The sequence below is a fragment of the Chlamydotis macqueenii genome, chromosome 18 (genome assembly GCF_036417535.1).
Source record: "Chlamydotis macqueenii isolate bChlMac1 chromosome 18, bChlMac1.mat, whole genome shotgun sequence".
Classification (NCBI taxonomy): domain Eukaryota; kingdom Metazoa; phylum Chordata; class Aves; order Otidiformes; family Otididae; genus Chlamydotis; species Chlamydotis macqueenii.
This window is the reverse complement of record NC_141573.1, coordinates 4,968,989-4,994,088: the sequence shown is the minus strand read 5'-3', so window position 1 is coordinate 4,994,088 and position 25,100 is coordinate 4,968,989. Positions and strand designations below refer to the sequence as shown.

At 41.8% G+C, this 25,100-nt stretch overlaps 1 protein-coding gene and 1 pseudogene across 8 annotated transcripts in view; both read left to right on the top strand.

Annotated features, from left to right (window-relative positions):
- The first annotated feature begins 202 nt into the window (after nucleotides 1–202).
- Nucleotides 203–25,100, top strand: part of DGKE (diacylglycerol kinase epsilon) — a 33,624-nt gene continuing 8,726 nt past the window's right edge. Inside the window, exons 1-14 of one of the 8 annotated variants that reach the window (XR_015260537.1) lie at nucleotides 203–896; nucleotides 2,482–2,641; nucleotides 3,147–3,266; nucleotides 4,194–4,337; nucleotides 6,280–6,437; nucleotides 6,734–6,785; nucleotides 6,937–7,050; nucleotides 7,544–7,615; nucleotides 8,152–8,279; nucleotides 10,360–10,471; nucleotides 10,775–11,628; nucleotides 18,166–18,384; nucleotides 19,201–19,278; nucleotides 23,407–23,466. Coding sequence is in view for 1 of the 8 variants with exons in the window: in XM_086762149.1 (XP_086618275.1) it covers nucleotides 439–896; nucleotides 2,482–2,641; nucleotides 3,147–3,266; nucleotides 4,194–4,337; nucleotides 6,280–6,437; nucleotides 6,734–6,785; nucleotides 6,937–7,050; nucleotides 7,544–7,615; nucleotides 8,152–8,279; nucleotides 10,360–10,471; nucleotides 10,775–10,966 (1,710 nt within the window). In the remaining 7 variants the exon portion in view is untranslated. Of the gene's footprint in view, nucleotides 897–2,481; nucleotides 2,642–3,146; nucleotides 3,267–4,193; nucleotides 4,338–6,279; nucleotides 6,438–6,733; nucleotides 6,786–6,936; nucleotides 7,051–7,543; nucleotides 7,616–8,151; nucleotides 8,280–10,359; nucleotides 10,472–10,774; nucleotides 12,341–13,310; nucleotides 18,134–18,165; nucleotides 18,715–19,200; nucleotides 19,279–19,564; nucleotides 19,819–23,406; nucleotides 23,467–25,100 lie in introns of those variants that run through there. The other 7 variants (XR_015260538.1, XR_015260539.1, XR_015260542.1 and 4 more) reach the window with 7 other exon arrangements.
- Nucleotides 20,394–24,753, top strand: LOC104484179 (meteorin-like protein; annotated as a pseudogene).

The following is a 25,100-nucleotide window of genomic DNA, read 5'->3' as shown; positions in this document are numbered from 1 at the left end:
GGAGCCCGCGCCGCGTTGGGCGAGGCCCGAGGGGTGGCGGTGTGAGGGGCTGGGGGGGCCGGCCGGCCCCGTGGAGGTGCCCGAGTGGAAGCGGGGCGTCGCGGGGCAGGCAGGGCCCCGTACCGGCTCCCTCCTGGAGCCCGAGGTCAGCGGGCGAGAGAAGGCCCGGGCCGGGAGGAGGCCGCACGCCGGCCGGCCTTGCGCTAGGCCCGGGCGGGCAGCGGAGGAGTCCCTCGCACCCGGCCGGCAGCGAGGGCCTTCTGGCGGTTGGTAGGTCAGATGTGGGGGCAAAGAGGTGCTTAGCCCTAATAGGGGATTAAAAGATGTTTCACGAAGCTGCGCGCCGGCTCATTGAACTAGGGGCCCGTCCCCGGGCTCGCCCTGCCGCCGGCCCGGCTGGTGCGAGGGGTTAGGCTGCTGCGGGTGAGCCGCTGAGGGATGGAAGGGACGGCGAGCGGAAGCGGCACGGCCTCCTCGGCGGTCGCGGACTGGAGTTTGGTGTTTTGGACGCTGTGCTCCGTGCTGCTGCCGGTGCTGCTCACCTTGTGGTGCAGCTTCCATCGGGCCCGGCGGCAGGGGATGATACGAGACATCTTTCGGAAGAGCAAGCACGACTGGCACTACACGGACCTCTTCGGCCAGCCCTCCTACTGCTGCGTGTGTGCTCAGCACATCCTTCAGGGTGCTTTCTGCAGCTGCTGCGGGCTGCGCGTCAGCGAAGGGTGCCTCAAGAAGGCCGACCAGCTTTTTCTCTGCAAGGAAATTATGATGAGGAGCAACGGTGGAGCCCACAGCTCTATGCCACACCACTGGATCAGAGGCAACGTCCCGCTCTGCAGCTGCTGTGCGGTATGCAAACAACAGTGCGGCACGCAGCCCAAACTCTGTGACTACAGGTACTGCAAGGGAATTCGGCGTTGTATGTGAAAGTATGATGCTGTCAGTATTGCATTTTCTGTAGGGTCACTGGAATGCATTACCCTGAAGGGAATCCTGCAATAGTCAAATATGAAACTGTTAAAACAACTTCAAAGAGCTGAAAATGGATGCTTGTGGGTAATTTCAGTCATAGATTAAGGGAACGGCATTGCGTCTCATGTCTGCTTGTTCTCTTAATTGCATTACTCCAGCATGATGCGTTAGCTACTGTATAGTTGCATATATGTCCGAGAGAGTTTATATTTTAGGGGGTGACCTTAAGAAGGTTCTAACGCATTTATCGTTTGTACAGTGAATAGCCTGAGCAGTCTGAGTAGCAAACAGCTCACTGTTCAGAGCACCAAAATGAGTGCGCAGCTCTGCAAAATTGGCATCCACTCAGTGTAACTAGAACAAAGAACTGTCCTGTAGCTGGTTTATGTTGTTCATTATGTTGTTCTGCTGTTGAAGTTTGTGGCAAGAGAGATAAAAAATTTCAAGGAACCGTTGAATGGCCTTGCACTGTCATCAGTAAGGCTCCTTGCAAAGTTGTCAGCATGACATGTAGTGGCATGTTATGCTAAAATATAGTGCTAGTGTGTTACTTCATTCCTCTCAAAGGATATTGCCTTTACAGCACGTACTTCTGCTAGCTTTTGCTTTGCTTCTGTGTGATACTGTCAAACTGCTTGGTAAGTAAGCAGAATTACAGTGTAAATGAGCATACTATTGGAAACAAAACCTTGAGAGAGACTGTGTGTGGGAGAGGAGGGAAGGACAGGATTTTGGAGGCAAAGTGGGAAGGAAGAAGAGGAAAAAAAGTCACAGTACAGGGCAAGTATCATTGCTGCTTTAGTTGTGTGCTGGATTAGTCAGAAGGACTCCAAAAATAGCTTTCACAGCTGCTTAAACCAAGGCTTTGGATGCAGCAAATGAGGATTAACATTCTGCAGAGGCTGGCAGTGGATATTGCAGTATTTCCTTTTGTTCTGGTCCATTTTCCAGGACAGCTTTTAGCATAGGTCAAAAGGCTGGGCAGTTTTGCATAACAAAATCCCATCAGTACAGTACTTTGTAACCTTTTAGGCTTCAGACTTAAAGGGATATTATCAATCTTAAGAAATTTATGAATGTTGTTAGTAACACTTTACTAAATTGAACTCTAGCATTTGTGCTCTTTAAGGATGGATAGGAATTCAGTTTCTCATACAAGCTTTCAGTGTCACTGTTTGTATTGCAGACAGTGCAAGAGAGTATTTATAGCATTTAGTTTTGGAATTAAGAATACAATTAATTTTGAACTGTTGGGGTTTTTTTTTCCACAGAATTCAAATACTTTTCTAGACTTGCAAGCACATGACCAAGTTATATATCTCTCTGTAGCCAATGCATAGTCATGTAAAATTCCAGGGAATGCTTAGCGTCTACTTAACATATTACTTATCGTGGTGCGTGGAAACATAAGTACTTTTCAGAAAGTTAGTCTATCTAAAATAAATTGGCAAAGTCAATGTGCCTGTTGTTTGGGGATTTTTTTTCCATGTCTTTTGGTCTTTTTTCCAGATGTGTGTGGTGTCAGTACACTGTACATGATGAATGCATGATGGACTATTTAAAGACTGAGAAGTGTACATTTGGAGAATTCAGAGACTTAATTATTCCACCATACTATTTATCTACCATTAACCAGATGCGTAAAGACAAAAGAACTAATTATGAAGAGGTAATTGTCTACTGCTTCTTGATTTTATAAGATGTTTTTAAAAAACAACAACAAAAAGCACACATTAAAACATGAACTCAGTGCATTGTGAGGTTAACAACTATCAGGTAAGTGTTCAGTATCTATATGAAGTACTTGCAGTGTTAGTTTGGAGGTGTTTGTCATTTTATTAACATGGTAGTTGAAGCTTGAGCAGACATTTGAATTTTGTTATTCCAAAACAACACTGAGATTTGAGTACCTTACTTCCTTGAATATTTTGTGTTTGGTTTTTTTTTTTCTAGTGTTGTGTTCATAACATTGTAGTATTTGTTGTCCTAGGCACTGTAGAGCAGAAATCTTCAACCTTGATGTGTCAGAAGTATTTGTTACTGTTTTGACTACTTCAGACTAGTTGGTAACTTCCTCATTTCAGCACTTACAGGGAACAGGTTTTGGAGCAAAGCTTTAAAGATTTTCAGACATTCAGTATTTGTGTGACTGACTTACTCTTATCTTTTTGCAGGTAGTACCTCACTGCAGAGAACACTGGATGCCAGTAATCGTACTGGCTAATACTCGTAGTGGAAACAACATGGGTGAAACTTTACTAGGAGAATTTAAAATTCTGCTGAACCCTGTTCAGGTATTTGCAGTGAAAAGCCACTATAATAAAATAAAAGTTTTAATTAGAGTAAACATCACTTTGCTTACACAGTGGCAGTAGGAGTGGAAGATCAATAAAGGAAACAAATTAATGCAGCTTGATCTTTTAGTTCTTTTAGAAAGAATAGCTTTATACAGAGAGACCAAAAGTGCAGAGGCTCCTCCCATCCCCAAGTCTGTTGTGGTTCTAATACTGGTCCAGTTTTCTCTGTGTAGTAATAGATGCAGTAAATCTGTTAATGAAAAGTATCTGGCTCTTGAAACAGTGTGCAATTTTTAGAAAATGAAATAATTAGATCTTCCTTATTTGAAACCTGTGTTTGTTTAAATTTTCCCTTTGCTTGTGAAAATGTCAGCGTTTATAGTTGCTGCTTTGTCTGGTTGCTTTCCCTTTAAGATCCACTGGGATGGCACAGGATGTTGACGTAAGGCAGTTGTTCCTTGGATTTCCTGGCTGCACCTTAATAATCTTCCTTTGAAGTTCAAACCCCAGCCTTAGAATACAGCCTAATAAAAGTCACTGTGTGTTTGTTTTAAATGCATCCCAATCAGGCTTTAGAGAATAAACCTCTTTGTATGCTGAGTATTTAAAAGTTAACTTTAATCTGAAGTCTTTAATCTTTACAGAATTCATCATAATGCCTCTAGATACAGATTTTTATTAGTACTCTATCAGTTCAACTTATCAATGGCATTTATTCCTAGTGAGGAAACTGGAGCTCTGTTGCTAATTTGGGAAGTCAAATCCTGCTCATAAAAGTCAAGACAACTCATTTGCTATGTAATGCTGTAAATGGTGAATCTTTGTTTTGCGTTAGAATGAGCTTCCTGAAGTTATTACACTGTGAGGCAAATCCTGATTCATGTTTTGTGAACTTACAGAACTCCTTATTTTCCTTTCTTCTAGGTTTTTGATCTGAGCAAAATTGCACCTGCTAAAGCACTCCAACTTTGTACCTTGCTGCCTGGCAGTGCGGTCAGGGTTCTTGTCTGTGGTGGGGATGGCACAGTAGGCTGGGTCCTGGATGCAATCGATGAAATGAAGATAAAGGTATTGTGTTTTAAATTAAAATATGTCTTACGGTGAAATGAGTTTTGGAGCTGCTGAAGTGCTACACCTAGTTTCTTACCTGCATTTATTGTTTTTATCTTCCCAAATAAGTCTACAAAGAAATATTTGCAGAATTGCTTATTCATATTGTGGAGTGGTGGGAAGCGCATCTTGTTATGAGTCCTTGTAGTTCAGGAAAAATAAGAAAGCTTTAGGTTTTAAATTATATTTAAAGTCATTCTTTTCTGTAGAACAAGAAAAGAACAAGCTGCAGAATATTTTATGCATTGTTCTTTCGTCTTTGCCTAAACAAATTTATTTTGGTGTAAATGGCATCGCTAATAATGGCTGATGTGCTCCGCCTGCTTATTTCTCCCAGCATGCTCAATCTTTTATTATAACCTCATAATTTTTATGGCTGTTCTGGTTATGTTGCCAGTGCATGAATGGGTGCAGTAATTTGCTTCTGCTCCTTATCATGTATTCTAAAAACTATCAGTTTGCAGCTTCACCTATTAACAGCAAGTAATGAAGGAAAAAATAAGCTGTGTCTTTACTGTTGTTTTGAAATGGAAGATATTCCAATTTACAAGGTACTACTATGAACTCCTGAGAATAAGAATGAAGAATAATTACTAGGGCTTTAGTACTTTACCTAAAAAACTTTTTCTCTCCTGATAGAAGGAGGAAAGTTACTCTTCTTGTTTCAACGTCATCGTGTTTTTGGTTGGTTTTGTTTTTTTTTTTTTCTGCAACTTTCTTGTTAGTACATGAAATGTTGTAGTTGAAGGCCATAGTTACAACTTCATGCGTAGTGAAACTGAGTGTCTTTGAAAATCTTTATGTACTGATAAAGTAGAAATGTAACAAAATGTAACTGTAAATGTTAATGAGTATGAATGTATGGCTGCTTGGTCTTGGACACTTGATAGTGTCCCTCAGAGCCAACATAGCTGATGAAATCTGGGTGGTTTTTGTTGCCAAGTGTTCAAATTGAGTCATTGGAGTTATATAAATACTACTGAGATTATCAGCAAAACCTTTTTATTATCAGCAGTAGGTTATTTGCTCCCTTAATTTATCTGGACTCAAATACAGATTACCTGGCTGGTTTCTGTTCTTGAAAAAATAGTAACTATAATGCCAGTTATTGCAAGTACTTTCCACAGCGGAATTTCGAAGGCCATAGTGCATCTGAAATAACTGTTCACCCTTCTGTGGTAAAGAGAGCAAAGACCTTTGCTAAGGTGGCCTTTTTGCATGTCTGCTTCTGTCGCTTACTCTGTACTCGGCAGAGGTGATTATCATCTGCTCCCTCTGTTGATGCCAGTTGAATGTGTGTGTCTGTGTGGCATTTCTGAAACTGACTTTCCTTATTTGAGTATGTGAATTGCTGTCTGTGGTTGAATACTCTAGTACTACCTGCATCTGTTATTTTAAACCTAACCTCACTTCAGTCTTCTAAGAGCGTTTTGGTGTCTTGTTATGGTTCACAGCCTTGTGCGTTAGGTCTCTCTCAGTGTTCACATCACCTCCCAGAGGTGTGTGCAGTAAGCGTGTTAGTAACTTACCCGTGACTGTAGCGAGTCAGCAGCACATAATCAGGAAATCCGATGAGAAGTTCAGGCTCTCGCTTCTAGATCCAAAGCATCATTGTTTGAAAGGAATGCTCTGCTCAGTATTAATAATACATTGTTTCCATATTGTGTTTGTATTCTCTTTTCTTCTCACAATGGTTTAACATTTCCTCCCTGTGCATTATTCCTGTGATAAGTACTTAAATGTGCCCTCTGCTTTACTAGCGCTGTCTGCTCTAATGCTCTGCACTGTGTAACAAGCTGCTGTGAAGATTAATGATATTAATCTAACCTGAACATCTGGGATAAAAGGGAGAAAATGAGTGCTAAAGAAGGAGCTAATACGCAGTGTTTCTGTATCCTAGGGGCAAGAACATTATATTCCACACGTTGCAATTTTACCTCTGGGAACAGGTAATGACCTGTCTAATACACTGGGCTGGGGTGGAGGCTATGCTGGAGAAGTCCCTGTAGAACAAATCTTACGAAATGTCATGGAGGCAGATGAAATCCAACTAGACAGGTAAGTACCAGTGAAAAGATAAATTCTCTAGAACCAAATACTAGAGTCACTCTACTGGTAGGCAGTGCAGCTGTATATGTAAAGAAACACAAGTACTGATGAAGGGAACTGCAAAATAACTGAGGTCCAAAATTAGTCTTCATTTAGTTGTTATACAAAGCCGAAGTCTTTCATAATTTAACTACAATTGAATCTTTTGACTTGATCCCAGTATAGATATTTGATTTCTAATGACAACTTTGATACTAAGTGAGACCAGTCTGTCACGAGTCTAAGTTGTGGCTGTTGTTTTTCAGATGGAAAGTTCAAGTGACAAACAAAAGATACTACAACTTAAGGAAAACACAGGTATGGTTTACAAGTATAAATATGGATTCTGTGGAATACCTGTATGTTTATACTTACTTTTACCGGTTACCTACTTCCCGTTAAACACTGTGACTTTTAAATCTTAATAATGATATGTAGTAAGACCATAACTAGAAGTCCTGTCTTGCAGGTATTCACAATGAACAACTACTTTTCTGTAGGACCTGATGCTCTCATGGCTTTAAATTTTCATGCTCATCGTGAGAAGACTCCCTCTCTGTTTTCCAGCAGAATTATTAATAAGGTGTGTTTTGGTACACTGACATTTTCTCCTTGTAGCTGTTGACTTGACTGAAGGCTATTTTTTGCTTTACATTGCTTTACTCCCCTACTTGCTTTTATGCCATTTTAGAGTTTGAACTCCTTTTTCTTGGAGAGGCGATTCCACGGGTAAAACGTGTTTCCAGCCTATTCACAAGTGTTCTGCCTTGTCTCTTGCTTACAGAATATACTGTTTGTTAGATTTTTATTTAGAATGTCTCATTCCCTTTGAAACTTAATGGATTGAGGACACTGACTATTTCTGTTTAAAGTGGAAAGCAATTTTCTCATGGAAGTTGTAGCCTATCTCATGAAGTAAGCTTAGTTGAAGGATGTGCAAATGTATTACATATGAATTTTAGATAGGTTTGCAGAACCATAACTATACATGAATATTTCAAATAGAAAGAGACAATGTATACAAAGACTAACAGTGTTTTTCATTCCCTCTCTTTTGTTGTTGTTTTTTTTTATAGGCTGTTTATTTTTTTTATGGAACCAAAGACTGCTTAGTACAAGAATGTAAAGATCTTAACAAAAAAGTTGAGGTAAGTTTTTTTTGTTTGTTTTTTTTTGTTTGTTTGTTTGTTTGTTTTAACCTCCTTGTTCTCTGTAAAAGCTTAGCTTGTGCAAGAAAAAGGGAAAAGCTTTACAGTTTACATCTATATGATATTTGTATAAGGATGGGTCTGGAATTGGAGTATTTTTTATGTTCCTTTTGCTATCTGCAGCTTACTTCATGGAATTCATGTCTTTGAGCTTACTGAAAATTCCTAAATTTTTTTTCTGGCCTTGACGCAGTTCTGTGAGTTTAAGTACTGATATTCAGATAAAATTTGCCTTTATACCGGAGACTTACGTAAGTGAGAGTTCCTTTTACTTTCTCTATTAACAGGAATTTATTACAGCTTAGGATATTTTTTGAAATCATAAGTCATTTTTTTAAAGTATGAAAAGAAAACATGTTCTGTTTGTACAGTTTTTCTTCAAGTGGAAGCCTGTTAAATGCATAAAGAGAATAACTAGCTTGCACTGAAGTACTGAATTTGATTCACAGTAATGAATGTCTGTTTGTCTTTTAAAGCTAGAGTTGGATGGCGAGAGAATTGAGTTGCCCAACTTGGAAGGGATCATTGTCCTGAATATTGGATATTGGGGAGGTGGCTGTAGGCTCTGGGAAGGAATGGGTGATGAACCTTATCCCTTGGCAAGGTACCCAGTGCATATTTTTCTTTTTTTCTTCCTTTTAACAGTTCTTGTAGTATAAGCAATTCCCTCCAGCAGGCTGTGCTTGTGTAGCCAGCCTTGTCTGAAAGTCAGGATTCCTTGTGACAGCAGGCTATCTCAGATTTTTTATTTTCAACATGTTACAGACTTGGACTAAGTGCATCTGTCGTAGTTCAGCCCCGATCGGACCAGACTACGCAGTCTCTCTCTCACTCCCCCCACCTTCCGAGAGAACAGGGAGAGAAAATATAAGGAAAAACGGCTCGAGGTTTGAGATAAGGACAGGGAGAAATCCTTAAAGTTACCGTCACGGGCAAAACAGACTCAACTTGGGGAAAACTATTCATTTATTACTACAAACAGCAGGATAATGAGACAGAGAACAAGATAACCTCCCCCCACCCCTCCGTCTTCCCAAGCTTAACATTATCTCTACTACCTTCCCCCCCCTCCGAGCGGCACAGGGGGGAAGAGGGAATGGGGGTTGCGGTCAGTTCATCACACGTTGTTTTACACCGCTGCTTCATGGTTAGGGGAAGAACTCCTCGCATTCCTCCCCTGCTCCGTTGTGGGGTCCCACCCCTACGCCACAGTCCTTCATGAAACTGCTCCGGCGTGGGTCATCTCTTCCACGGGTGCAGTCTCTCCAGAACAGCTGTCCCAGCGGGCCCTCCACAGGCCACAGCTGCCTTCAGGCATCCACCTCCCCCCGGTATGGGGTCCTTCACGGGCTCCAAGTGGATCTCTGCTCCTCCGTGGACCTCCATGGGCTGCAGGGGGACAACCTGCTCCACCATGGTTGTCACCACAGGCTGCAGGGGAATCTTGGCCAGGAGCCGCATTACTCCTCCCCCTCCTTCTGAACTGACCTTGGCGTCTGCGGCCGTTCCTCACAACAGGCTGGTAGATGTCTCTCAGGATCTTTTTTACATCTTATTCACTTCTCATCTCCTCTCCACTTCTTGCAGCCGGGCCGGGCCGAGTTGGGCCCAATCGGCTGCCTGGCGAGAGGCCAGAGGGTGAGGCCTGCAAGGCCCATGAGGCCTGCGCCTCCCCCTCTGCGCGTCTGCCCCCGCTCAGCTTCTTCACATCTTCTCTTCTCTTTTTTTTCTGTTTTCCCCTTCTTAAATACGTTATCGCAGAGGCGTTATCACGGGACATTCTGCTACCAATCGGCTCGGCCTTGGCCAGCAGCGGGTCCGCCCTAGGCCCGGCCGAGTCCACTGAACAAAGGGGAGCAACTTCTAGCAGTTTCCTACAGAAGCTGCCACCTTAGGCCCCCCCTTACTAACAAAACCACGACAGCATCCCACGCATCAGATTTTTTTTTTTAAGATCTCAAAATGCCTGGCATGATTAAGCAATAGCATTGAAGAGGCTATTAAAAATAAAGGTAGCCTTCAAAAAGTAGAAGATACATCCATTTCAGAATATAAAAGAACACATCATAATAGAGGTTAAAATATAAAATATGAACAAAGCAAGCCAAAAATTTTAGTCCCATGCTTGAGTAAGTTGGCTGGAGCAATACTAAAGAGGAGAATAGGTGAATACATTTGTTATTGCATCTTGTGACTTCCTTCTTCAGAAGCCATGTATAAATAAATAAACTTCATAAATCTGTTACAAGGCTTATAATCTTGTATTTCTAAAAACTAATTGGGCAAGGTCCTTTACAAAAATCTTAAAAATTAAACAATTAAAAGATTTTCCTGTAGATTAATAACTGAGTGAAAAGACAGAAAAGTGTATGAATTTATGGAAAAGAAATCCACTGTGTGCCTTAAATATGCACAGGGAGTCTTGGAAAGTCATATATCCATAATTTCCAGAAGCTAGCTAGGGTGTACCAGCTGGAGTATTGCTCCATACTTGTGTTTTCTTATGGCTTCCTTTGCCATTCAGCGTCGTTTGTTGTCCAGCACAAATGGATAGTTTAAACAGATTTGTAGAATAGCATTTGTCTTCTCTACGGGAATGGCCATAAAAGGACTGCGTAAAATTTGGACAGGTATTCTAGAGTTTATGAGCATCACTAAAAAGAGTGTCCTTTCTTAATTCATAGGCATGATGATGGACTTCTGGAAGTTGTTGGCGTTCATGGTTCTTTCCACTGTGCCCAGATTCAGGTGAAACTAGCAAATCCTGTTCGCCTAGGGCAGGCACATACAGTGAGGGTAAGTGGTGTTTATGAACCCAGTTTCTTTTTTTTTCTTTTAATACACTGTATAGAATCTCAAGCGCTGAACTGCCTGATCTGAAGTTGCAGTTTGCATTTGAGCGAGATGTTTCTCTTGCTTAGTAAAAATTAATTATGTCATCATTCAGTCCTGTGTTGCTGTGGTTAGTGGCCTTTGAGTGCAACTAATTATATACTAAGTTTTTCCAAAATGTGCAGCATTGGTATATGGTAGCTGTAAAAGGTATCTTCAGAGCTACTTTGAACTGCTATGATTATGTGTTCTTCTATTTAATACTAGCTGATCTTGAAGAGTTCAAAGATGCCAATGCAGGTGGATGGAGAGCCATGGGCTCAAGGACCCTGCACGATTACCATAACTCACAAGACACACGCACAGATGTTGTATCACTCGGGTGAACAAACAGATGACGACGCTTCCAGCTTGTCTGAGCAAGACCGCATGAGAGAACAGTCGGATGAAGATATATAAACTTTGTGGAATTTCACGCAATACAGCGATGAACTTCAGCTGACTGAAAACGCTGAGAACACCTAATCTAGATTAAAGTTTATGCTGTAAGGTTCATGCTTGTGAGTGAACTAGAGCTGAGGAAAAAGCCATGCTTTCATGTTCCTGAAAACTCCAGCCCTTCCTTGCTGTGGAATCAGATCTTCTGCACATACCCAATATAGTATGCCAAAGGTTTGATACCCTTGGAAAGGGGAACAGCTGGGAGTTTGGCTTGCTTCCACTTGCCCTCTTCCCCAGAACAGTTCCAGAACAGAAAACCAGACCAAGTCAGATGTGGGCTGGTTTTCTAACAGCAGCCTGCTTCTGCCCGCCGTCTCTTCTTGGGAGCAGGACAAATACTCTTTGGTACACCTGCCTCTGAAGTGCATAACTAATAGGCTTCACTGGGAGAGCTGAGAATCTGGGGACTCTTGGGAAGGTGGTTAGCGAGAAAGATGCTTTTGGACCAAAGGTTTCTGGAAATGTTCTGTTAGCGAATGACCTTTTTCAGTGGCTTTGTAAACCATAGATAGAGCACTGCTGAAGTCTCAAGTACCCAAGATACAACTTCAAAATAATTATACCGTGACTTGCACTGAATGATCCTGTGACTGACTCTGCTTCAGTTCAGTGAAGTTTTTGTAAGTAGCAACATCTAAGTTCTTGAGGAGGCTTTTTGGAGGAAAAATTGGACAAAGGAGCTATCTTTTTTAGCTATTTACAGGAGGGGTTTAAAGATAAAATGATGGTTGGCAAATGTATTTTTTAAAGGTTTGTTAAAGATCTTGCTTCATAATTGCCTGAAAATAATAGCAAGTCAGTCTGTTAACTGTTTTAAGTGTGGAGGTTGAGAGCTAAGTCTGCAGAGGTTAGCAAGTTCTGGTGTTTTGTGAAAAAAACATGGAAGCATTTGTTTTCTGAGTGGCTCTTAGGGGTCAAAGATACCTTGTTGGACCTGAAACTTCATTTCCCATATGAATATAGGGCAAGAAAAAGATTGGTGGGCTATACTGATAGTAAAGGTTAAGAACACATACAGCAGTACAGGGAAACTGTTCTCAGGTTAAAAGCTTCTCAGGTGAAAACATCTTCATGGTTAACAGAAGTAAAGATCTGCTTCCTTTTCTGTTCTCTTCTGTTTCCTTTTCTGTTGTAGGTATTTTAAGCCTGCAGCCAGGTGAGAGCTATGAGTTGAGGTTTAAAATTTGTCACTGAGTTAAGTCCAGTTGAGTTACTGAAGCTGATCTTCCAATTAGGAAGATAAATTACGCTGAATGTATTAGGCATAAGCCAAGATTATAAGCGAAGTTGAGAGCCTTGGCCTGAACTTTGAATGTTGCTGCTTTTGTCAGGAGTCCCTCAGTCTGTCTGTCTTTTTTTTTTTTTTTTTTTTTCTCCCCTTTTTATCTTTGTTAACTGAAAGTGATACCATGGGGTAAAGTAGGCTATGTTTCTAGGCTTTGTAAAATGAAACTGTTTTTCAACAATCTATAAAATTACATTTGCAGTAACAGTGAATGAACTATTTATATTTTAAAATAATGTATTGAAACGTGGGCAAAGTCAGTATTTTTAAAACCTTAAATTGTAATCCTCTTTGGAGAGCATTTTTAACTTGATGGTATTCGTTTTAGAAAGTGTATGTACCAGATCTTAAATGCTACTGATTATCAGTGAATTTATAGCTCCCTGACAATGTGATTAGAGTCTAATGAACTGTGAAGCAGAAGCCATTTGTAAATTCCATATTCATTAGCCTCTTCTTAATTATTTTAATGTATGTAAATATAGAGAACAAATTAATAGTATAAAAAGTGTTTAAAACACCCCAAAGTATACTGTGTTAGATAAATCTATTACCCCTTTTTTTATATAGTTATCAGGTTCAATTTGTATTAGCTTAAAAAAAAAACCTTACCAGGCAAGTTTTTTGTTTTGGTTTTTAATGTTTTTTTGGTTGGTTGTTTTTTGTTTGTTTGGGTTTTTTTTTAATACCTTGTAACCATCAGCATCCTAAAAATAGTCAAGTTCTTTGCTATGGTTCTTACATGATTATTGTTTACAAACAAATGACAAGTCTGGAAAACAGGGTATGTGCTATGAAAGGCAGTATTTTCTCAAGAGAAATTACCCCACTGGCTACTTGATCTAAACTATTCATAATACAGTTTAAAGAGTTACCTGAAGTTGATCAGATGATTATTCAAATTGTTTTATAGCCTAAGAACCTTTAACTGTTCAAAAATATCACCCTTTGAACTCCTAACATCTGGGGGAAAAAAAAAATTGATGCCCAGACTTTGAAAGCCTCCCTTTTTTACAGTAGGGGAGCTGACTTCTCCACTTGTGCTTGACCTCAGTGAGTACCGGTGATGATGTACTGTGTTTGTGCAGGCAAGATCCTTCCGCTTACTGCAGCTTGCTAGAAGTCCAGCCCTAAATGTGTAAAATCCTCTTTGGGAAGTGTAAATCCATTTTTCCTTTTGGGGAAACAAAAGAGAATTAGAAGTGAAAGTAGCATCTAATTGGGAGCTTATTTGGAAAACGCCGTGGTAAATGGTCCTGTTTGTATTGGACAGATCATCCCCTCCTTGCATGTGGAAGTGAAGAAGTTTGTGTTTCACAAACTCACTGTTAGTGATTGCAGGAAATGCTAGGTAGCAAATGTAGCCATTGGAAGCATGGGGAAGCCTCCTGTGAAACTGTATTTGTGGTATGGAGGGTATTCTGTAAGGCTGAAGTGTCCAGTTCCCAATCAGACATGGGGTCATCCTGCTATTGTAACTATATGTAGCTGTCATGTGCATGACACAGTTCTTTTTAAACATACAGTGTTAGCGGTAGAGTCTGATGGGAAGTCTTGCTGTTTCCAACCTGCTGTCCTTTGACTTCAATGTTGCAAATTGGATTAAATCCTCTTTTGAGTTACTTTTATGGAACTGTTTTCAGTTTTAGTCCAGCTGCAGAGAGCGAATGTCAGCAATGGGCTCCCAGATTCTAATGCTAACATAAATGAACTTTTCTAATTTAGCTGTAGCTGCTTAATGTTGTCATGTGTGTTGTGACTGTAAAACTGCTACGTGCTTTTTTATTGTTGTAGGTGCATAAAGCACCAGTACAAATAGCTACTCCGTAGCTCTTCTGACAACAGATTGGGAATCTGAAAAAAACCTGCAGACCTCCTTGTCTGTCCAGGAGAGGGTAGTCTGCAGCTGGACAGCGTGTCTGCACTGAAGACTTTTCCCTTACCCTGGTGATGATTAACATTGGAAAAATAGTGAAAGCGATGTTTCAAAAAGACAGATAATGAATAGTTTCTTCTGGCAGTCTTCATACAGTATACCTGTTGTGTAAAATGCACAGGGTGAATAGTAATTGTCAAGCACTTAAAAGTGAATTCACAAAGTATATTTTTAAGTTTCCTTGCTGCATGAACTAGCCTAAGTGAAGTTTGGTCAGATTCTGATATCTTTCTTTACTGTAGGTCCTCAATCCTGTGACATGCAATACAAAAAACTTAAACTTGTATGGAGAGCCTTTCTGGGCGTCGGCTTCCTGCCTTACTCAAACTTCATTTGTTTACACGCACTTTGAGAGTGTGTACGCATGTTTTCCTGTGTGTAGAACTTCTTGGCATAGGCTTTGTTTTACTTTCTGTTTTCACTTCAGCAATTCATAACAGGGTTAAACTGCTTCAAATGTCACCTGCATTTTGGGTCTTTCTCCATGTGTGGACTTTTTTTAAAAGGTGACTGAAGGCCAAACTTGCTTTCTTCATCTTCAAAAACAGTTGAGGTGAATGGCATTCACTGACATTTTTTTTTTTTTCCTAAGTATATCTGTTGCTCCTAGTGTTTACAGCAGGTTAGGGTAGTATTTGGAGCATACTTCTAACAACGCTTTGGCATTATTGCAGTTATTAAAGAACATAGTTTTGTGTTTTCTTTCTACCACAATGGTGATATTTCTGTTTCAAATTAACTGGGAATTATATTTGAACATTTTTCTCAGCGCTGTTATGCAGAACACTGTTATGAACATTTCATGTTCATAATTTAAAGATTGTATAGTGCAATTTGATACTTTTTTAATATATTCACTTTGGATGTTGCCCCTTCATAGGGTGGTTGTTTGGGTTTTTTTTGCCCAAGTCTATCTTTTCTTAGCCACTAAGTAATTTGAAACGCTCTTTACTTCAGTTAGAAGCTTTAAGTACTTGCTCTCTGAAAACAAACTTGAATTTCTGCCGGTTGCAAAAGAAAATGCTACCATGTTTGAGCATACTTGGAGAAAATAATCTCATTGAGTCAGTGCTTATGGCAAGAGTAAGTTAAGTTTCTTCTGTATAACCTCAGCTGATTCAGACCGAGAATTTGTTCCCCTGTACATTTGGTCTTGATAGTGTTTACAATTACTCAGTAAGTACTTCTTTCCCTCAGTCATTTAATTACTCATTTTATGCTGACTCACTTTCAGCTAAAAATGTTGGTTGGGACAGTATCAAAAGCTCTGCTGAAATCAGGATAGTGAGCTTCTCTTCCATCCACTTTATCCTTCATGCCATCTAGCTTGTCAGAAAGGAAAATTGGAATGGCTTCACACGGTTTATTCTTAGCCCAGTAACCCACCTGTTTGGCTTTTTCAGTCAGCATCACCACACTGGAAGATACTAGAAAGGATTCCAAAGGTTCCCGGTCCCCATGACCTATTTCGAAAGTACAATTTTTGCTTTTTGCTGCTGGGAGGAGGCTCCCCATTCTGTACAGGTTCTGAGAACTGATAGTTAACGGTTCTGGTTTCAGTTTGGCCAGTTCCTTCAGGTTCTGCATTATGTTGCACTGAAGCTCACGGCTTTTATAGTGTATGTTATTGTATCTCACGGGTTTGAAAAAAAAAAAAAAACAAACCCAAACATAAAGCACGATACCTTAGCTGTGAACAGCATAATGGTATCAGTGTTATAATTTTTTTTTATTTATTTATTTTTTTTTTTATTTGGCAAAAAATGCTTTTTGGTAGAGCACCACTGTATCCTAGTTAGTTAATCTATGGGTAAGAGTAGGACATTTAGGATTCTTTGCATGTGTTTTAACTGAAAATCCTTTCTTGTTCTGTGTTTCATACCAACTACTAGCAGTTTTCTTCCTTTTGGAAATGAAAGAAGATTTGACCCTTCAATTAGGAGTAAACTAGAATATCTTCAGATTTAAAAATACTGGTAGCATAACTGATCCTGTTGAATGTGAACCACTTATTTAAAGATGCTCTGACTTTTTTTTTTGAGAAATGATAGCTGCTTCCTGAACACAGGAATGAGACAATAGAGACCACTTGTTCGTTCAGCAATTAAGTATATTGAGAGAATTTACACGTTCTGTATTTCACCTTCATTTAGGCCACAGTTCTAAAATGATCAAAATGTCTTTATCTCACTAAGAGTGTTGAATACCCAGTTCAGGTTTTGGGCATCTCAGGGAGAGACTTCTAGATGGAGTAAAGCCACACGCCTTGACTAAACCTAGTGATGTTGTGTAGACTTATGGTAGCTGAGGATGCGGCCCTTAACTGTTCAAAAAATATGAATGTATTCAAAATTTTACTTTGTTTCTCGTTAATACTGCCCTGTTTACTGTGTTGTATACCCATATTACTGTATGTAATTAATTTTTTGCATTATTTCATTTGCAACTTGCTTATAGATTTCAGCATAAAAATAACTTTCTTGTTAAGAGTAAGTGGGAACTTATATTGTGAGTTTATTGCATTCTGTATCTTCAAAGTTTACATCCCTCAAAAGCCATTTTATCTGCTACCAACTGTTGTAATCCGTAGAGTACATCCAGCCATCTTCTCTTTCTAGGATTTTTATAGCTAAACAGAATGGATTTTTATTTTTGTAGCTTGTAACTTCAATATGTATAGTAGTTATTTCTATTTAGTAATTAGTGATCAGAATACTGTAAAAATGTTACTTTTAAGAGCTGTAACTTTAAATTAGTAATAACTACTTACAAGAAAATACCAGCATGTTAACAGTTTAAGAAGAAAAGTTATTCTTTAGCTTGGAAATCCTGTGACGCTGTGACTTGGGATTTGTATTGAATATGTTTATGCATATATTCTGAAGTTGCACTAAATAGGGAAAAATAAGCTTAAAATGCAAGTAATAGATCAAAAAGTAGAATTTATAACATCTTTGGTTTTTTTTTTTTCGACTAGGAAGGTGACATTTGAGTTTCAGGGTTTTTTTTATTTTATTTTCTCACAGAACAGTAAGGAAGAAGTGATCAGTGTGCTCTTGACAGAACAGAGATGAGATATACGTTTGAGACAGCTTTTGCGTGTGTTTGGGCACTAAATAATAGGTATCTGCACCATTCTCACCTCTCTTCTCAGAAAACAAAAACTCGGAGCAAACCTGAGTGCTCACAGCTGTAAGGTACATGAGATCTTACTTGCAAAGAAATAACCAGCCAACATGATATGGAACCTCCAATATAAATGTTTAAAGTCAAAATTTGTTTGTTTCTTCTTTACATCAAGTGATGCTTTCAAATCCCAAATTGCTTTTCCTTTGTTATTTCAGAGAAGGCAGGCTGAAATGAGAGGGGAAGGGGGTATTACTGTAAAACTCTTAGTCATAAAAGCTAGGACCTAAGTTCTTTATTTGCTGCATAGGCACAGGAAGTGTGCTTGTGGACATCTCGAAAGTCTGCTTTGTTTGCACCCTAATTGGCTTGATCCAATATTTATGAAGTGGGTGATAATACCATAAGCCCCTGTAATTGTGATATTTGCTCAAATTATTATATGTGAGTGATATGTATTGTATGAGTACTTGGGCCAGGTTCTGTCTGTAAGAAGCTGCAACTTCAGTTCTGTGGTGATACTCCACGTTAACTCAAGTGAAACTGAAGAAAACTTTTGTCTTCAGTTAGTTGTATCATGGTGTGTTTCTTGTGACTTAAGCTCCCAGAAGGCTCTTTTGAGAAACATCTGCTCCATATTCTTCATAGAAGTTTGTAAATACAGATTTTTCACAGCACTGACTCTTACTGAATTTCCTAATGCATCTTTTTGTTGTCTTGTTATTTGTACTGTATTCCTCTGTAGACTAAACTGTGTGGATTAAAGTATTTAAACTCAGTTTTTTTCCTGTTCCTCACTATGCATGAAAGCAAGCCTGAGTTTTCAACTCCGTAACAACCTCATGATGACAATAGCTGCCTGGCTGTTAGAGGGCTGCAGTATGATCAGCTTGGTCATTTGGAGAAGAGCTGTGTTTTGTTGAACACGGCAGATGTGTTCTGCCTGAGATCCCTGCTGCCAAGTCCAAGCATTTCAAACCCTCAGATAAATGGAAATACTCCTAGATGATACGGCAATGTCATTCAGAGGTAAAACCAATACTATTCGGTAGCCTACAAAGATGTCTCAGCAGCTGCTTGCCCACTTTTGGTTCATACTTCTCGAGATACTCATCCCTGGGGAAAAGCTGAGTTTGTATGGCTTTATAAAAAAAAAAAAATGTGTTTTTAATGGTTTTAAATCCCCAGGCTTCAATAGTAAGGTGAAATGTCCAGATTGTTCATTCTCACTGATGTTGTCAGTGATTTGGGATCTTAAAAGTTTGTGATGCATAACCTTTATTTAGTCTAAGGGGGCTAAACAGGGCTACAAATGTCTTACTTGTGAAGAGCAACTTCTAAATAACATTTTAAGCAGGAGATGTTTTGCTGTTGTGTGGTGTTTAATATAAACTGGAGAGGGGAGCATCAGTCAGCAAAATGCATGCAAGGCTTCCCATAGAAAGGGGGAAAAACTGCTGCTGGAAGACGTTCAGAGATCAAGTGGCTCAGTGCTTTCTCCTGATGACAGCAGATGGGTTCGTTTGGGCTTTTGGAAGTGAATAAATCCTCCCGTGGGGCCACTTCATCATAGTGTCAGTTCCCTCTCCAAGTCCTCTCCTCTGTTCCCTGATCTCATTTGCACAAAAGAGAGAACGAGTTCTGGCTTCTTAGTTCCTATATTATGCCACAATCAAACCCTTTAAAGACTATTTATGTGGTGTTTTCCATTCAAGGTGGGGTCAGAGTATTCAACAGTTTTTTTTTTCTTAGATGGGTAAGACAACAGTTTCACAGAGCTTTGAGCATTACTAGCACTAATGTTAATATAAGATCTAATTTTAATGTGTTTTTAAATGGTTTTAGAATGGTTGGAGTGAACTGTGCACAGCACCAACTTGAGCCAGACTTTAGCCTGAAGTTGTGACAGAAGTCACACCACAGGTATGTGTAAGGAAGAACACGGGATCTTAAAAAAGCGCAAGTCATGGCTGAAATTCTGTCTTTTGGTAATTAAAAGTAAAAATGTAAAGTATTTGGTGAATGAAAAGTAAAGTGGTTGCGTGGGGGTCCAAAGAAGATGCAAGGAGTCCAGCGTTGTGCACTTGAGGGCTAAAACTCTGATTTCAGGCTATTTTCTCTAGCAAATATTATGTTCCTCTTAAGGAAAAGCCCTAATTGCAGAAATGCAACGGACAGACTCTGCTTCTCTTTCCTTGTGCATCTGTAGGCAATGTGAGAACACGCTGCTAACCACAAGGTAACGGATGGCCAGGGAGTCCTGGTGACCACGGGCGCTGTCGCGCCGAGCGGGGAACAAAGCCCTGCGGATCTCGGGACGTGCCCCCCAGCAGTGCCCAGGGCCGTTGTCCCCGGCCTGCTGCAAAATCCCGATTCCACGCTGAACAGCTGCAGAAAAGAGCCTTGCTCTCTCAGACCTGCAGAAGAGCAGCTCCCCATGTCGTTCATTGAAAATACGGAAAGGGCAATGCATACAGAAATCTAATTATCGGCAGGCACAGCCTGGCTTTTAGCACGATAATTGCAGGCCCTTGCGCTTTCTTGTGCGGGGACCCCTGAAAGGTAACCGTGAAAGCAAAAGTTAAAACTATTGAATTTCCATCCATCATTCAACGTTTGCTTTGATGATGTTGACACGGTTTTCGTTTGTTCCTAAACTGCGATGAGAAACTGTTATTAATCACTTTTAAATATTTTACAGACAAGAGGGGGCTGCCTGGCCCTCGTCATGTAGAAAGTGATCAGAAAACAGTGAAATGGGGCGATCGTGATGGCAAAGCATCGCCCCCCGCCCTCTTTTCGAATTCTGTGGTGCTGCCCAGGCCCGCGCCGTGCACCGCGCCCGCCCGCGCTGACCGAGGGGGCTGCGGGGGGGGCGGCTCCCCCGCCTCGCGCCTCCCGCCCGCCCTTGCAGCCCGCCTCGCGCCTCCCGCCCGCCGTTACAGCCCGGCCCGCGCCCGCCTCGCGCCTCCCGCCCGCACGCCTTTATAGCCCGGCTCGCGCCCGCCTCGCGCCTCTCCGCGCCCGCGAGGCCCGGTATGGCGGCGGGGCGGGGCGCGCCCGCCCTCCTGGCCGTGCTGCGGCTGCCGGTGCTGGTGGGCGGCGGGCAGCGGCCGGGCGCCGCCGACTACTGCAGCTGGAGGGGCAGGTAGGCGGGGAGGGGCCGGGGGGCTCCGCGGGCACCGGGGCGGGCCCGGCCCTTTAACCGGGCTCACTCAGCCCCGCCTCGGGGCACCGGGGGCCGGCGGCTCGGCGGGGTCTCACCCGCCGCGTAGGGAAGGGGAGCAGCCGGGTACAGGTAACGAGGGGGCAGCTCGGCCTTGGTCTTTCTTTTGCAACTTTTGACAGGAAAATAGACAGCAACGCTTTATCAAAAATTATATCCTTTTCTGCTACATTTTGTTGTCTTTTAACTAATTCTGCTGTTACAGATTTGATTTTCCTTTACGCTGAAATAACTTTTCTAAAAGCTGTGAATTTGCACCAGCTTGAGCAAGAGCTCAGAGGCAGGGTCAGCCCAGCCTGCTTTGATTGGAAACATTTTCTTGAGAAGTTCTTACTGGAAACATTGAAAATGATTTTAGAAATTTAGGCTCTTACCCAGTTTTTCAGACTAATGTCAGTACTCATGCAGCTGGCACTGCGAGTCAGGGGCTCTCACCCCGACCCGCCGACAGGTGGGATTTTCCAGAGAGCTGAGCACTGACCAGTCTGTTACACAGACAGTTTCCGCTGCTCTTCAGCAGAGAGAAGTTTCCCTCTGTCCTTTTCCTGGATGCTGCAGGCATCCAGGCATGTATTTGCAGGTAGGCAGAAAGGGCTGAGGCTGTTTTCCATGCATCCCAGTGCAGCACCAGGTGTGAGCAATCCCCCTCCCCATGGCACCCCAGCTGTGGTCAGAGGGGAGGGAGGGCAGCCCAGCTGGTGGGAATTAACTTAAAAGCAGTTAGAGTAGAGTCAGGGTTGGGAGTAGGACCTGTTTCTCTGGGCAGCCAGTGTGGCAGTGGCTCCTGTCCGTCGGTATTGTTAGTGACAGACTGATGGTTTTGTCTTGGCAGCGGTTTGAGCTGGGAGCCCCATTCCCGCACAGTGGCGCAGGTCCATCTGCGCTGCACTGAGGGCTTCCTGGAATGGATGTACCCAGCATGAGCCCTGCGTGTCGTTCTGGAGCCCAACCTCTCCAGTGCCCCGCACACCACTGTCTGCATCGAGCCCGCCAGTGACTTCCAGGATGCCAGCATCTACGTGGAACGTGCTGGGCAGCTGCATCTGGTGGTAAGCGAGGCAGAAGGGGCTCGACCCCACCACGTCTCTTGCTTCAGTGCCCACACACCGCAACGAGTGGCCCTCTTCCTGCAGGCCAGCCCCGCAGAGGGACATCAGCCGCCGGACAGCCAGCTTCCAGTATGAGCTGCTGAGCAACCAGAGCGCTGCTGGCCCTGACTTCAAAAAGATGGCACTGGTTGAAGGTAAGAGCAGGGCCAGCCCTGGGGCTCCGCTGCCGGGGCAGATCCAAAGTGGCATCCGATATCCATGGACCTTGCCAGTGACTCTGTAGTGACAGAAGCTGTTTTGGGCTGAGGCGTTTGTCATTGTAATGGAGATCCTTTGCTGACTGTTTAGTGGATGCATTTTGTTTTCAGATTTCCACTGACTACAGAATGCCCCTCTGTAGGAGGGAATGTTGCAATACAAAGAGAAACTCTATCCATTAGCAGCTGGCTTGGTCCTGGATGAGTGCACTGCGATTGTGGGTGTGCCCAGCCCCTGGCAGTACCATTGCTGAGAACACCTGAATGGGTTTAGGAGCCTAAATACCGTATACAGAAGTTTAAATTCATCAGGAACCGAACACCTCAAGACAGTCACTGGCAATCTTTTGAAAATGCGATTAGCTGTCTAAATTGCTTGAAACGTCATTTACCTTTCTTTCCTATTCTTACAACATAATCCTGCTCCAAATAACACTTATCCGCCCCACACACACATTTGTGTATCTGAGGAGCACTGAGGTTGAAGAGGGGTCTTTTCCATCCCACTTCTGAAAAGTTAGGACCCACCTACTGCTACCATCGTACCCCTGCTGCCCCAGTAAAGAAGACTCTAAGCAGACGTGTTAAAAAGGAGAGTGTTCAAGCCATGTTGCAATGGCAAGAAGCTACCCTTAAAAGGGAGAGCTTAAATAAGAAGAGCAACTGTAGCACTTTTAGGTTGTCCTCTCCTCCCTGTTAACTTGTCTGAGGTGCTGCTTTCCATCGATTTGCTGTTTGCTGGAGCTTCATGGCATTAACTCAGGGAATATGCTTATTTTAGGGAGTGCTCGAGAGGATCACTGGCCAGATTGCCCAGTAGTCAGGGCGGGAGCTTTTGATAACAAACAGGGTGTATGCCAAGTGTGTGGATAACAAATTACATTCGTGGGGGAACAAAGCCCAGTTGATTCAATGAACCCTACAACCTGGTGTTAGACTCACGAAGGCTTCAGATGTGGCATGGGATATTTTATCACTAATATATTGAATTACTTATGCTGCTACCCCACACTTAGGATAAAATTCAGCCACATCTATGCTGGCTAACTAACGTTTCGGTAGGCGATACTGGAGTGTTCCCTGGTCATGGAGCTGCACCTTGTCTAAAGTTATCGTAGCTCCCAGCACACACAGATGCCTGTGTTTATTCTTGTCTTTTGTAACCAAGAAGTAGTATAGGAGGATTTTCTCCTCTTTTTGTCAAAACAGAACCAAATATGAAAAGGCTGAAAAATGATGGAGGGTAGGTATGTGCCAGGTGCTGTGGCTTCTGCTATATTTTTTGTATGCTTCGTCAGTTGTTAAAGGAATTAGATGCTGTCAGGCCTTGTTGTTGCTCAATGGCTCCTAGAAATCCTCTGCTTGTTTCTTTGCTTTGGTTGTATTTGCATAACAAGAATTTTGGTTTGCTCTTTGCACAATGCTCTTTAAGCTGCCCCATTTCTCTAGTAATTCAGCAGTCCTTTAGCAATAATACATTGTACAGGATTATAAGTAACTAACTGTTCTTTTTTTCTAGCTGTGTGCCAACCTTGTGACAACGTGGAACTTCTTATGGCCATTTGCAGCAGTGATTTTGGTAAGCTGACTAAAGGGAAGTCATTCTGCCTTTAACGATGCATTGATTATTTGGATTTATTTGCTTCTTTTCTTAAAATAACATGACTGTGCTCTCTGATCTGAGAAAGAAACTAGCTGTGTGAAAAAGAATTTGAATGGGGGAAAAAATGGAACCTAGAAGGAGGGAGTTTTCTTTCAAGGTCCTCATTTGTTGCGGGCAGAAAGGTTACAATCTAAAACTGAACTGAAAGTAATGCTCACAGTTGTGTTGCTGGCTCTCTCACGTAGCGAAGTCACGTGTGTGTAGACACACATACACCCACAGGTTATACATGCTTGGTATGTTCCTTTTTTTTTCCCCCTTAATCTGCTCCCCCCCGCCCCCCAGTGATGAATATACCCTCTCTCTTCCCTCACAATTTGAACACTTCCCAGTTCTTTTTCTACAGAGGTGGTGAGTTGTTTGTAACTTAGCTAAGGATTTCAGGTTGTTTAAACTTCCATCAGTGATACACTGTTTGAGTTTCATACCTTATGAGAAAACAGTGCAGCTACTGTCAGATGCGATGTTTCATTCTCTGCACGGTTGATGCAAAGGATGCTTTCAGTCAGAAAGAGGCTTATTATGCTTTCACTTCCGGAAAACAGCTAGGATCATTTTGGGAGAAGGAAGTACATGTATGCTATGTGATTTTTAAATAAGGCTTCAAATAAAGCCACTTTAAGAGTTCTGCATGTGGTTCATCAACTCCCAAAGTATCTTTTGATGGATGAACGCCATTTTATTTTGAGGGGAAAAAAATCTCAAAACTTTAAATGAAAAATGTTTAACAAGCTCCTATTTTTTCAAGTCAAATCATATTCTAATTCTTCTTGGATCGACTCTGTTACTGCTATCAAAGGAGAAACTTGTTTAATTCAGTGAGCTCCTGGTACCTGAACTACTTTCCTGCTACTCCATAACCAACTCCTGTCTTCTTCACATCTAGTGGTGAAAGGATCTATCCGAAATGTTTCCCATGATTCAGAGAACCACATGTCACAGGTTGATGTCAGTGTCCAGAAAGTCTACAGACAGAAAAACAGAGTTTTCCAGCAGGATGAAGCAAGTGGTGAATGGCGAGGCCCTATCCGAACCCTACTGCAATGCAAGGTGAAGAAGGGAGGCGGAGACTTTCTTTTCACTGGAAATGAGCATTTTGGTGAAGCTTGGTTGGGCTGTGCTCCTCGGTTTAAAGATTTCATGTTCATTTACCGGGCAGCCAGAGAAAGAGGAGCCAACCCGTGTGAGTTCCAGCTCAACTAACAGGAGTGACGCTGAAGTTAAGAGTTGAAAAATTTCCGCCCAGCTTTTGGATGCTGAGTCCGAAGTACAGTTAACACCAAGGACAAGTAACAATTTCACCAAAACTGGGGCCTGGAGAATTTCCTGAAGATAATGGCTCTGTGAGCCCTGTGAACTGACTTTTAATCCACGTTTACATTGCTCACATTAGTTTCTCCTTATTCACATCTTTGCCTCACAAAACAATTCTGAATTTTGAAAAGATTGAATTTGTTGTGATTACAAAGCAGCTTGTGCTCAGTATTACAAAATTCTCTCTAATATCTTTTGCTCTGTGTACATACTATATGCTTTTTCTCTAGATTTTT